At 44.4% G+C, this 13732-nt stretch overlaps 1 protein-coding gene across 1 annotated transcript; it reads right to left on the bottom strand.

Annotated features, from left to right (window-relative positions):
- Nucleotides 1-6582: 6582 nt before the first annotated feature.
- Nucleotides 6583-10648, bottom strand: SAT1 (spermidine/spermine N1-acetyltransferase 1). The gene is made up of 6 exons (XM_077294591.1): nt 10093-10648; nt 9639-9690; nt 9309-9392; nt 8403-8504; nt 7955-7995; nt 6583-7065 (listed from the first exon to the last, which is right to left on the bottom strand). Exons 1-6 carry the CDS (start codon nt 10156-10158, stop codon nt 6895-6897), a joined length of 516 nt encoding a protein of 171 aa, XP_077150706.1. The 5' UTR covers nt 10159-10648; the 3' UTR covers nt 6583-6894.
- Between the last annotated feature and the right edge of the window lie 3084 nt (nt 10649-13732).

The raw sequence follows: 13732 nt of genomic DNA, 5'->3' as shown, positions 1-13732 counted from the left end.
TATGGATAGAATGTCGCCGGCTATAGACATGAGAGCTTCTGATCTTGTTCCCCCTTGGTGGTTTATGTATGCCACCGCTGTCATGTTGTCTGAAAAGATTCTTGTATGCGTTCCGTGTAACTGCGGAAGAAATTTACATATGGCATGATAGATAGCCTTCAGTTCTTTTTTATTAGAAGAATCATTCGATTCTCTAAGAGACCACAGACCTTGAACTATTTGATCTCCTAAGTGTGCTCCCCAACCACTAGGACTGGCATCGGTAAAGATTGTTTTTGAAGGTTTAACCACCCAGGGAACCCCACTGGTAAAATGACTCTGGTCTAACCACCAGGTAAGAGAATTTAACACGTCTGATGGTAAAGATAACCGACTATCTAATTGGCCTTGTAACCTCTCTTCTTCCTGTAGAATTTGATACTGTAATTTCCTACTATGGAATTGAGCCCACGGGACAGCCGGAATACACGATGTGAAAGAACCAAGAAGGGACATCCCTTCTCTTAGAGAAATTAGGGGGTTATTAATCACCGATTGTACCTTGTTTATAATTGTTGATTGCTTAGAGTCGGGAAGAAAGCACCTTTGATTTGTAGAATCTAGAATAAGCCCTAGGAATGTTTGTCGAGTTGTGGGGAACAATTTGGATTTTTCCCAGTTTACTAACCACCCCAATTCCTGCAGGGATGAAATTGTATCCAGTAAACGTTGATGGCATTGGGAAAGGGAGTTGCCCACTACCAAAAGGTCATCTAAATATGGTATTACCAGTGTGTCTTTTAATCTTAAATATGACATTACTTCAGACATTAATTTTGTGAAGACTCTCGGAGCTATCGACAGTCCAAAGGGCATTGCTGTGTATTGATAATGCTTTACTTGACCTTCCATCATAACTGCCACCCGTAGATATTGCTGATGTTCGATGAAGATTGGTAGATGGTAATACGCATCTTTAAGGTCAAGTACTGCCATAAAGCAATGGGGAAACAGAAGCTTTATAGTTGATCGTATAGATTCCATTTTAAAGGTTTGGTTTTTTAAGAAGACGTTTAGTCTTTTCAGGTTAATTATCGTTCTGAACGATCCGTCTGGTTTCGGAATCAAAAATAAAGGGGAATAAAAACCCCTTCCTCTTTGATGAAAAGGGACTTCCACTAGTACCCCTTTGGACAGGAGATTTATTATTTCCTGTTCTAAGGCCTCTTGTTGTGACTGAGACCTTAAGGAAGTCAATAAGAATAAGTCCAGAGGGACTCGGGCAAATTTTAATTTTAGACCCGTAGATATAAGGCTAGTTGCCCATGGATTGGAAGTCATTGTCAGCCATTGTGAAGAGAAGAAAGACAACCTACCACCAACGGGTAGATCTGTCCTAACGGGGTTTATCCTCAGGTTTGAATGGACGTTTTCCGAAAAACGCTCCTTTCTGTTTAAAGTCTTTATTAGCCCAGCGGTCTTGGTTTTTATAGTCTTTTCTCCTATTAAACATGGGCTTTCGGAACGCTCTCCTGTAGGATGGAAGATAAGTATTATTGGGGAACCCCTTCTTCCTCTCACCCGCTTTAGTTAGTATCTCATCTAACTTGGTACCAAATAGGTACTCACCCTGGCATGGAAGACCACATAATTTAGACTTTGTTTGGGGATCTCCTTTCCACCCCTTTAGCCATAAGGCTCGACGAGCGGCGTTAGTCAGACCTGCCGATTTGGCAGCTAGCCGTATGGAATCAGCTGAGGAATCCGCTAAAAAGGCTGTAGCTCCTCTGATTAATGGTATGGAAGAAATCAGTCTATCTCGGGAAAGGCCGCTTTTTAATCCTTCTTCTAAATCATTCAACCAGACTAACATGGACCTGGCAGTGCATGTGGCTGATATAGCCGGCCTGAAAGCTCCTGTACAGGATTCCCATGCTCTTTTTAAAAGGGTATCCGCTTTCCGGTCCAGCGGGTCTTGCAAGGAGCCGGAATCTTCCACGGGTAGCAAAGATTTCCTAGAAGTGGAAGCCACTGCAGCATCTACCTTTGGGGCTTTTAACCATATGGAGAAATCTTCGTCATTAAAGGGATAGCGCCTTTTTGACGAAGACGGCAATCCTCTTTGTCCCTGGCTTTCCCACTCCTTTTTTACTACATTTTTAATTGCTGGAATTACAGGGAAAGAAGGTTTTTTCCTCTCTGATAGGCCTGCAAACATCACGTCCTGTGGTGTTTTAGGGATTTTTGTGTCCTCAATACCCATAGTGTTACAAACTGATCTGACTAAATTATTGATACTGTCTGTGGGAAAGCATGTATCCCGCTCATCATCTGAGGAAATGATCCTTTGGGAACCATCCGAATCTTTATCTTCAAACTCAGAGGACTGCTCAGACCTGGGGGAATTATATTTTTTCCTACCCTCGGGAATTTTTTCCGAGCTTCGGAAGGCCTGTAATTCTTCTCTAATCATACTTCTTATATCTTCCGACCTTACTGAAGATTCCTCTCGTAAGGTGGATTCGATGCAAGGCTGGCACAGCTTTTTTAAATAACTATCAGGGAGCGGCTGAGAGCATAAAGCACATTGTATGTGTTTGGTTTTCCCCGTTCTTTTTGCCTAAGGAATATAGACAAAGAGGGGGAGCATAATCAGCCTAAGGGGGTACACACACACACTCACCCAGTGAGGTTGTTGTTACAATACCGGCTGATGAGGAGGAGACGGAGGCACAGATGGAACCGACCGGCCTGATTTCTTATCCTTGGCGCTTTTAGAAGAAGATGATCTGCGACTGCTGCTTGTCCGGCTACCAGGGGCAATAGCGGTGACTTCGGATGAAGCCATCGCCGGGTCCTGCGGAGATGCCATGATGGACGCCGGAGGATCAGTGCCGGCGTCCTTTTCTAATGGGGGCCGCCTTCTTGCTTCCTGCCGCACCCGGAAGTGACCGCTACATCCGGGTCGCGGCTCTGCTGTATGCGCCTGCGCCTCCACCAGCTTCAGCGCAGGCGCCGTCCCTCCTGAATCACCCCGGAAGTTACGATACTACTTCCGGGAGACAGTGTACCGGACTCACGCTGCCTGCGCACCATCAGAGATGGCGCCGCAGGATCTCCTTACCCAGCGATTTGGTCCTCGCAGGTCCGCTGGGTGGATCTTCGTGAGCCAGGCGACTCCCCAGACCCGGCCTCACGGTACCTGCCAGCAGAGGGGGGAAGCTGCCATAGGACCCCCGACGCTGCTTCCAGCTTCTGGAGCCCTTGCCGTCCCATAAAGGTAAACTGCGCAAGCGGCATCCAGGCTGGGTATCCTCTTCTCTCCAAGCGTCTCCCGTAGGAACAGGAAACCAACTGTGGGAGCGAGGGGGACCGCCCCTTTTATCTCTCCATAGGGTTTCCTGTTCCTAGGGGCGGATCCCCTCTCTCAAGTGGGTGCTGTCGTGGCGAAGAGAAAATACCGTCTCCTTCACCTTATCCTTCCCTTTTTTGGAAGATAACAGGGCATTCTGAACATCAGATCTAATTATAGTTTTAAGTTCAGATGCGAAATCAGGGGTTTCTTCACACAATAAACGCTGAATGCAAGATTTACAAAGCTTTTTGCTCCAGGTTACCGGCAAAGCTTTGCTACAGGTGGGGAAGGCCCTATTTTTCTTTTTCTCCAGGCTCTTCTTACCCTAGTAAGGGAGAAGAGGGAACCCCATTATAAAATATGTACTTTCACGGAGATCACTCACCATTCGGATGTGGAGGCAGGTACCGGTTCTGGAGGAGGGCCCGGGTCTGGTAGAGGAGTCTCTTGAGGAGGGGAGTTAGTCCTTGCAGCAGATCTGCTGCGCTGCGTGGACCGACTGCTAGACCCACTTCTTCTGGAGCTCTTGGGGTCCACCTTCTTATGGTGCTGCTGCCTGGCCTGCAGCTGTTGTGGATCGCTGTTCTCCATGGTTACAGGGAGATAGTGTGACAACTATGTGTGCACCATCTCCCTATTTGAATCCGGCGCGCACTTCCGGACCGGCGCACATCCACCCGGGAGAGATTACCGCGCATGCGCGCGGAGATGACCCGGAAGTTAATGCCGCATTTCCGGAGCGGCGGCCATCTTTCTGCACCCGGAGCGTGCAGTAGCTGGCACAGGAGCTCCGGGTGACCAGCGCCCCTTCGTCCCTCAGAGTCTGGCGGCGGTCTCTCCCCCGCACACCCTGAAGAACCCCTCGGTTCCAGCGGTGGCGGCTTCGGGTGCCGGACAAGCCGCGGCAGGAGCCTCCTCGCGGCCGGAACCCAACTGCCCGGTCCGTGATACGGCTTCTCAGGTACCACCGAGAAGAGGTTCCCCGTCAGGGACAGGAAACCAACTGATGCGAGGGAGAGGTACCGCCCTTTTATCTGTAGGTTTCCTGTCCCTGAAGGGCGGATCCCCTCTCTCCGTAGTGCTGTCATAGGGGACCGAGAAAAAAAATCATCTAGGTATGGCATGATTAAAGCGTCCTCTCATTGGTGAGCTGTCACTTCTACTACGATCTCCATAAAGACTAAAGGCTAGTGATGAGCGAGTATACTCGTAACTTGAGATTTCCCGAGCATGCTCAGGTGATCTTCAGGTTGTTATAAAACATACCCGTATATCAATTAAGAAAAAAAAAAATCTAAGGGCATAGGTGTCTTAACCCCAAGTCTCCTTCCCCGACAGCAGAGGTTGGCATGCTGGGGATATGATAAAACGTCCCGGCGCCATGTAGGCCATCCCTACACAAAGCCAAGGCCACCACCCAATAAAGTGCTATACAAACATAGGCCACCTCTGGTTAGGCCTAAAAACGTGGATGCCTCTACAGCTGTATCAAGGTCTTTCACTCAGATGAGAGAAGTGCTGTAAATAAGATTCTCAGATTTATTTTATTTTTTTTAACTGTCTTGCCGATAAATCCTCTGCATCAAGTAAATAGATCAAATCGAGAAGATCCTTATGTATTTATATGCTTGGCCGTATAGGGGTAGTTGCAGTGATTGAGAGGTAGGTATACATAAGAAATCAAATACCCAAGTCAAATCAGTTACCATCAGATTATTGAAAGTGCGACAAAATCAATTGCACAAACCCCAAACATATCAGACTAGCCCTAAAGCATGACAATCCTAACTCATGTCAGACTAAAACCTAATAGACAGCAGAGGGACTGGACTTCATTCCTACTGCATTCGTCTATCCAGGTAAATAACCTTTTGAAACATTCATGCTTTTCTGTTCAGCGATACATTAGGATCTAGATCCACCTGTCTGGTCTCCATCCAGCCTGGTAAAAGGTATTGACGGCCATTTTCACCGATTAGTCATGGTTTGACTTAACACATCCATGTCCACACATACCTTACTCCAGATTAATATGTATGGATGTTTATTAGTAAAATGTATTAACTTCATAATTGCTGCCTACAAACATCTTTGTTTTGGGATCTAGTCTTACTTAGATTTGAATCCATATGACTAAAATTAAAGAAAAATGAAGTTACACTTAAATTACTAAACATGAACAAAGCAAATTTTATAGGATATAGAGGAAAAAGTGTTTAAGTATTTTTGGATCAGTTACCAATCGTAAGTGTTTTGTCTGGTATGCCAATTATATATAGAGTCCCTCTTTCCTGCACCGATTTCTGCAGCTGTTAGTGGCCAGAATATGGCAGTGCCTGCTTAATTGAAGTGTTATGCCAGTTTAGGACTGGCATAACATTTCTGGCAAAGTGAACACCACTGAGGTGTAAAATGCATTAAATGGTGTGCCTCTAATGAATGTACCCAACACCTTCATTAAGACTGGAAGGTACAATGCCAGGCTTAGCGAATTGGCCTTTTAGTGTGTGCACCTAACTCTAGAAATACCCCATGAGAAGAGTCATGTATTCCTTTTTCTAGACTCAATGGACACAGTTGTATTGGGAGAATTCAGCCATTTTAAGCATTTATGATTAACCCATGACAATTTTTTTACTGATTGAATACTGGTGAGAATGCTGCAGGTGTCTGCTGTAACTGACCCTGCTGTTTAACCCCTAGAAGCTGCTGTCAACAGCATCCAGAGTTCATAAAATTACTTAAAGCAGCTTTTAAAATAGCATAGCTTCCACATTCTAGAGACTGAACAAACCAGTAACAGGAGGCTATTGCCAGTGAAACAATTAACCAGGCCTTTGTAAATTGTCAGTTTTATCACAAGAGTTATAGAACATTCCATGCCAGTCACCAGGCATTATTGGTGGGGTTAAATCTTGGAGTCAGGGATGTTCCCATAGCCATTCTGCTGTGACCAACATACAACGCAACAAGGCTAGCGCCAAATTCACAGGTCCAGCAGGACAATACAGAATGGATGTGCCAACAGCCCTCATGCGCTCCACCATTATATATTAGTCCTGGTAAGTGGCTCTTGCAATTTTATAACTTCTCTATAGTACAAGTGCTGAAATGAACATTGTCGTGAGATATAAACTGTTAACACTTAGAGATTCTCCCATTCATCATAGGATGGGGTCTGAGCTGATCACATCTATCCACAAGCCTAAAGAATTCAGTAATTGTAAAAATGTGACACAACGAGAACATAGAACAAGTGCTGCTCTTTAATTCGTAAAAACAGGTTAATGATACAAAAACCTTAAATACCAGTGTGTACATTGTACACAATCAACGACTTACAAGAATGAAGTTATATTTACACAACTGAGGATCTTGTGTTTGGAGGGCTTTCAGAACTGTCTTGTCATAATGGAAATTGGCGAAGAGCTATGAGTGAATCTCATGCTACAATGTCACTGGTACTAAAGTTTCTGAATTAGTCACCATGTAAAACACTACATAACTAGCAAACAAAAGTATTTTTATTTTTAAACATTCTCCTGTGGGATACACCGGCTTCACTCTTCAGCTGCCATCTTACACAAGTACTCTTTGTCGATCTTAAAGAGGCGCCAGCCTTCTTCAGTGGAAAGATCAGATGCTCCACGTCTCTTGTAGAACCGGATAGATGGCTCATTCCATTCTGCTACCAGGAAATGCATACTGCTACAGCGACACTTCACGGCAATCTGGCAAGCGAGAGTGCAGGTCAGTTAGGTGTGAAACATAGGCCAAGATTACATACAAGTCCAGGATCATGGGACTAGTGTGAATGATTAGTAACCATGTAATTTATTTTATGTATAACACCATTAATTCCACAGCTTTTACACATGTATCAAAGTTTTAACAAAGCGCAATATCTAAACTTTCTATATAGGGGCAGCCTGGTGGCTCAGTGGTTAGCATTGCAGTGCCGAGGTCCTGGGTTCAAATCCCTCCAAGGACAACATCTGCAAGGAGTTTGTAAGTTCTGTTTGTGTGGGTTTCCTCCGGGTTCTCCGGTTTCCTCCCACATTCCAAAGACATACTGATAGCGAATGTAGATTGTGAGCCCCAATGGGGACAGCAATGATAATGTGTGCAAACTAAAGCACTGTGGAATATGTTAGTGCTATATAAATAAATAATATATGCAGGGCACTAGTGCACCATGAAATATGCAGCTAAAGAACTTTAATGCATTTATGGACTTTCCACATCGACAATACTCAACCTAATTGTTAGTATTGGTGGTCCATAGGGTATTGTGGAAAGACAACACTATAGCCCACCACAATGTTTAAATATAAGCCTTGATGCGCCCATGTCCACTTCACATAAGAGCCAATTCACACTCCATTCCCCATCTGTATTCCACTGCTGATTGAATGCATTTAATGCATATGATTGTTAGGTTGGGAATTGTAAGCTGTGATTTTAACAAATTATCACTATCAACATATGATCAACTAAAGGAAAATGGCACCTGCACTACTGAAAAATGCTTCCTAATAAGAACTTGAAAAATCCTAAACACTTCACAAATTAATGTCAATTTTACCAATGTAAAAGCCTGTCAGGTCAAAGAAAACTCACCTGACTCAGGTGCTTGAATATGTCAGATCCAATTCCTGACCCTAGATTGAGACAAGAAAATAGTCAACATATAGAAAACAGATTAAAGGACTGTTGTCAATATAGTAGCTCAGTGAAAGGGGTGCAGAGCGTTGGACATTCACCAATCACCTAGTCTGGCCTCCAGCCAGATGTGAACAGTAGCAGATCACTGTATACTATAGAGGTGTAGAGTGGTAGAGTACTCCTGATTAGCTTCCATTAAAAATGTAAGCAGAACAGGACCGCTCCATCAATGCTGTAGGTCAGCTTCTATCAGTCCACAGTCTATGATGTTAACAGCTCAGAGGTGGTGCTGGGTGATGGATCACCACTGATCTCGTATATTGACTTGAGCTAAAAATTGGCCAGCAATGTAAAAGTACTAAACAGTTTAATGCGCAGATTTGCATAAAAACTCAAACCATACCTCTGAACTCATTCATCACGAAGAAGTCTTCCAGATAAAGAAGCTTCCCTATCCATGGGTCATACGTGAAGTAGTACATCGCAAACCCAACAATCGTATAGCCTGTTAAAGAAACAAAACATTTAGGAGGCAATCTAAAGTCTACAGGGACATCTGTCAATACAGTCCATGCATACAGATTAATAACAGTCACATTAACATTTCAATATTCATGTACTGAGTGTAGCATGGAATTGCCACTATAGAAATATATTGAGTTTTCCTTTGACACGGCAGTTCAGAACAGTAAACCACAGCACCATTAACATCTTAATCTCTCCAAAAAAGAATGGCTTAGGTTAATCCAAATGCTTAAAGGCAGGAGAGAAGGGGAAGAAAAAAAAAAAAAAAAAAAAAAAAAAAGCAGCTCACAAAAGAAAAAAAAAAAATATCTAAATTGAACATTGATGTCCACCCAATGGAATTGTAAGGTGCATAGATTTCTTACAGGCAACACTGCCCCTAGGTCAAATTTTCCAGTTAGCAATAGATTGCACTTGGAAGATATGGTGGGGAATGTTCTGCAGTTGGAATAATCTCATTGTTCTCCACTAGAGCCCTCGTTTTCTGAGCTGCCGTGTTGGTTATTCTTGAATGGATGCCCCTAGTGGCCTTACCTCGGTTCACGCTCATCTATGTTATTGTGTAACGGATCTTTTAGTTACCTCCCCACCCGCCCATGTACACGGAAGGGCCATCCATGTACATGGCGAAGCTAGAGACTGTAACCTGAAGATTGGGGACAAATTAGAGAAAATGATTTAACATATTGCAACTGCTCACAAGTAGGGTCAATACAAGAAATGCCACAAGGCTCAATACAAGTCGTAAGGATCAAAAAGGGAGCAAAAGAAAGTATCTGGTTACCATCAACCGTCTGGTTCTCTTTCGGTACTTCAGCAACAAGACAGTGGTAGAAAGGGTGTTCTCCAAAGCCGTCTTCTAGAAGATCTGAGCAGGGAAGACAAACGATTAGCTCTGCATGTTACACAGGACTTACAAGCAGCCTCCCCCTCCCAATGATCCACTTTATTTATCATAGATGCGTTCCAGGGACTCACGGGACCGGACTGGCACAGCGCCCATCCTAGGATCAGTCCAGCAAAACAATCCCACCATACCAAGTCTAAAAATAACATCCGCAGGTGCTCCGAGAAGCTGGATTACTGATGTACACAGACATTTCAGAACACATACCTTTCTCAGTTAACACCACTTGGTTCTCCATCTCTTCATATTTTGCCAATTCCTTAAAGAAAAAAAATAATAAAGTTACTCAAATTGCCAAACACTAAAAACAGACCAGTAGATCAGAAAGGAGGCAACTAAACTATGCAGCTTTCTTGTAGAAACAGCACCACACCTGTTCCCTGGTTGGGTCTGGTACTGCAGCTCCATTCCGGTGACATGGAACTGAGCTGCAGTACTGAACAAATCCTGGAGGGGCAGTGTGAACAACAGCAGCTTGGTTTTTCTAGCCAAGAAAAAAAAATCTTTCCTATAAAAGTGAGCAGTGAGTGATAGATTGCCAGGCTGTGGTCACACCAGATGCCCAGTGCTGCGGAATATGCTGACAGGAAAGACTGCAGCCCGGAGGAGAGATGGCGGCCACAGCCGGGGCTCACAGGCCTCGGGCTCACAGGCCTCGCACCTTTATGAGTCGCAGGATGTCCTTACAGTCTCCGGGCACGGCAGATCGTATAATATAATTGGCCATTTTCGTCTCTTGCTCTTTTTTCCTTTTCTCACAAGTCCTCTGTATGTGAAGAGTAGTAGAAGGTGTTTCTTCATTCGCTTCCCAGGGGCTTCCGCTCCTTAGTCAGTCTGGGACCCTGACCCGGCAGAGACTCCACACACTAGCCACTGTGCTGTAGCAACTCCGACGACGAAGTGTCAGGACAAGGACGCAGCTGCAAAATTTATAGATGTCTGGTCCCGCCCCTTTGTGTTTCAGCCAATAAGAAGTGAATTACATAACTTTGTGAGCCCGCCCTACAGGCTGTGATCTCTGACGTCCAGATTCCGGAAACTGTGACTCACTAGAGCGGTAGTTTCGGCAGCTCGTCAGCGCCACCCAGTGGCAGACTTGGTCTTAGCGCCCCGTACAGCACAATGCAGCTGTTTTCTGTGTGTGAACCCTAGGAGCAGGTATCCCGTGTATAGAGTGAGTACAGCAGAGCCAGGGGGCAGGGTGGCATATGCCCCCCCCCGGGCCTGTCCTTGAGCAGCTATTTAGGGCCTCCTGACCACTTGCTGCTTTAGAAGCACTGCCCCTTTAAATTCTGCAGCTAGGACGCCGGCACTTCCTATCAGGCAGCGGCTGGTGAGGAGGATTCCCAGTCTCCTTCCCTTCCCTGGACCCCTGCAGCCGGGACATGTGCGGTGCTCGGTGCTGGCTCTGCCTCCTGCTGGGCTGCCGTCGGGGCATCTCCTGCTGCACACAGCAGCCTCTGGACGGGAAATAATGGGAAGATGCAAAAAGCATCGAATAGCCTGTGTGCAGTGAGGGAGGGTGGTGTGTTACTGAGGTGTCTGTGTGGTAACAGGTGTCCATGTGTGCATTACTGTGTACTGTGGTGGGCTGGGTGAGGGCTATAATAAGGGTCTGCTGCTAACATGTATATGAGGTGATGGGGTGTATGTTTCCATCGGGCTGGCTGGCAAATTTTAGACTGGGGGCAGGTGAGGGCCGGCTCCAGGCTTTTGAGGGCCACGGGCGAAAGAATCTCAGTGGGCCCCCCATTTAACACATACCACGATTCATGTTGCACAGATACAGCAGAGAAATATAGCACAGCCACGTAGTATATAACACAGCCCACGTAGTATATAGCACAGCCACGTAGCATATAACACAGCCCACGTAGTATACAGTTGTGGCCAAAAGTATTGACACCCCTGCAATTCTGTCAGATAATACTCAGTTTCTTCCTGAAAATGATTGCAAACACAAATTCTTTGGTATTATCTTCATTTAATTTGTCTTAAAAGAAAAAACACAAAAAGAATTGTCCTAAAGCCAAATTGGATATAATTCCACACCAAACATAAAAAAGGGGGTGGACAAAAGTATTGGCACTGTTCGAAAAATCATGTGATGCTTCTCTAATTTGTATAATTAACAGCACCTGTAACTTACCTGTGGCACCACAGTGGTTCCACTTCCGGTTAGCGCTTTTTCCGGAAACACTTATACCAGGGCTGGCAGCTCCTATTGCACACGCAGCTAAGCAGGGCGCGGGAGCGCCGCTCTTCACAGACTTGCCAGCAGGTAATAGAATTAATTGCGCAGCTTTTTACCATTTATCGGGTTACTTGCACATCCAGGTTACTTAACATACGTTCATGTCCACAGGCTTAAAGCATCCAGTATTATCTGGCCATTAGCTGGATTACTCCTACAAACATTATAGGTATCTATACTGTATTAGTGTGGCTTACTTACGGGTTCAGCATTTCCTTAATCATCACATTATTCCCCACAGCATAACTGCACAGTGCTTTCCATCCCGGCTGGGATAGTTTCATTTCAATCCACTACATATCAGTTTCAGGTAAAACTGATGTCTCTTACCTTAATTCGGTGTTACTCTTTGGTGATTTTTGGTGGTTACTTTCGGTGATGATTCACCCTTCCCCCCTTTTTTTACTGGTTTATATTTCTATCTTTAGCTGGCTTTGTTCTATGGGGCTACCTGTTGGGCTCTATGCTGTTTTGTGTACTTGCTTTTATTTTATTATGTATTATTTGCTGTAATTTGTATTTTTTGTTTTTCATTTTATTCCACAGCGAAGTATGATTAAGAACCCGGTTGGGTTCGAAACGTCATCTGTATACGCTTTATATGACATATGATTTTGTTCTGATATGTATGTACACAAATAAATTGTCACATGACTTTTTTTGCAATATATTCCATCCGTGAGTGCGGTGTATATTTTTGTTACTGTGATTAGGACTTATTGTCCGTTACACCAGCACCTTCTGTATACTAGCTGAGTGCAGACTAATTTTTTTACAAGCCGCAGTACTAGTACGGCGGCTCGATCACCGCGGTCTCGCGCTGAGCGCCGCGGTGATCGGGTGCGGGTGTCAGCTGTATATGACAGCTGACACCCCGCAGCAATGCCCACGATCGGCGCTATCGCCGATCGCGGGCATTTAACCCCTCTGATGCCGCTGTCAATAGTGACAGCGGCATAGAGGGGGATCGCGCAGGGACGGGGGCTCCCTGCGCTCTCCCACCGGAGCAACGCGATGAGATCGCGCTGCTCCGGTGACCTGGAAGGAGTCCCCAGATCCAAGATGGCCGCGGGACTCCTTCCGGGTCATGAGATGACCCTGCTTGCCGGCGTCTGCTGAGAGTTCCTAATAGCAGGCGCCGGCAAGCCTCTGGAACGTGCCCCTGCTGTGCACACTGTCAGATCACCGATCTGTGATGTCCCCCCCGGGACAAAGTGAAAAAGTTAAAAAAAATAAATAAATAAAAAAAAAAAATCCTAAATAAAGAAAAAAAAATATATATATATTCCCATAAATACATTTCTTTATCTAAATAAAAAAAAACACACAATAAAAGTACACACATTTAGTATCGCCGCATCCGTAACGACCCCACCTATAAAACTATATCACTAGTTAATCCCTTCAGTGAACACCGTTAAAAAAAAAAAAATTAAAAAAAAGGCAAAAAACAACACTTTATTATCATACCGCCAAACAAAAAGTGGAATAACACGCGATCAAAAAGACGGATATAAATAATCATGGTACTGCTGAAAACGTCATCTTGTCCCGCAAAAAAAGCCGCCATACAGCATCATCAGCAGAAAAATAAAAAAGTTATAGCTCTCAGAATAAAGCGATGCAAAAACAATTATTTTTTTTATATAAAAGTTTTTATTGTGTAAAAGCGCCAAAACATAAAAAAATTACATAAATGAGGTGTCACTGTAATCGTACTGACCTGAAGAATAAAACTGCTTTATCAATTTTACCACATATATATATACGTATAAACGCCCCCCCCTAAAAGAATTTCAGGAATTGCTGGTTTTTGTTCATTCCGCCTCCCAAAAATCGGAATAAAAAGCGATCAAAAAATGTCATGTGCCCGAAAATGGTACCAATAAAAACGTCAACTCGTCCCGCAAAAAACAAGACCTCACATGACTCTGTGGGCCAAAATATGGATAAATTATAGCTCTCAAAATGTGATGCAAAAACTATTTTTTGCAATAAAAAGCGTCTTTTAGTGTGTGATGGCTGCCAACCATAAAAATCTGCCCAA

The sequence above is a fragment of the Ranitomeya variabilis genome, chromosome 3 (genome assembly GCF_051348905.1).
Source record: "Ranitomeya variabilis isolate aRanVar5 chromosome 3, aRanVar5.hap1, whole genome shotgun sequence".
NCBI classification, from domain to species: domain Eukaryota; kingdom Metazoa; phylum Chordata; class Amphibia; order Anura; family Dendrobatidae; genus Ranitomeya; species Ranitomeya variabilis.
This window is presented reverse-complemented; position numbering and strand designations above follow the sequence as displayed.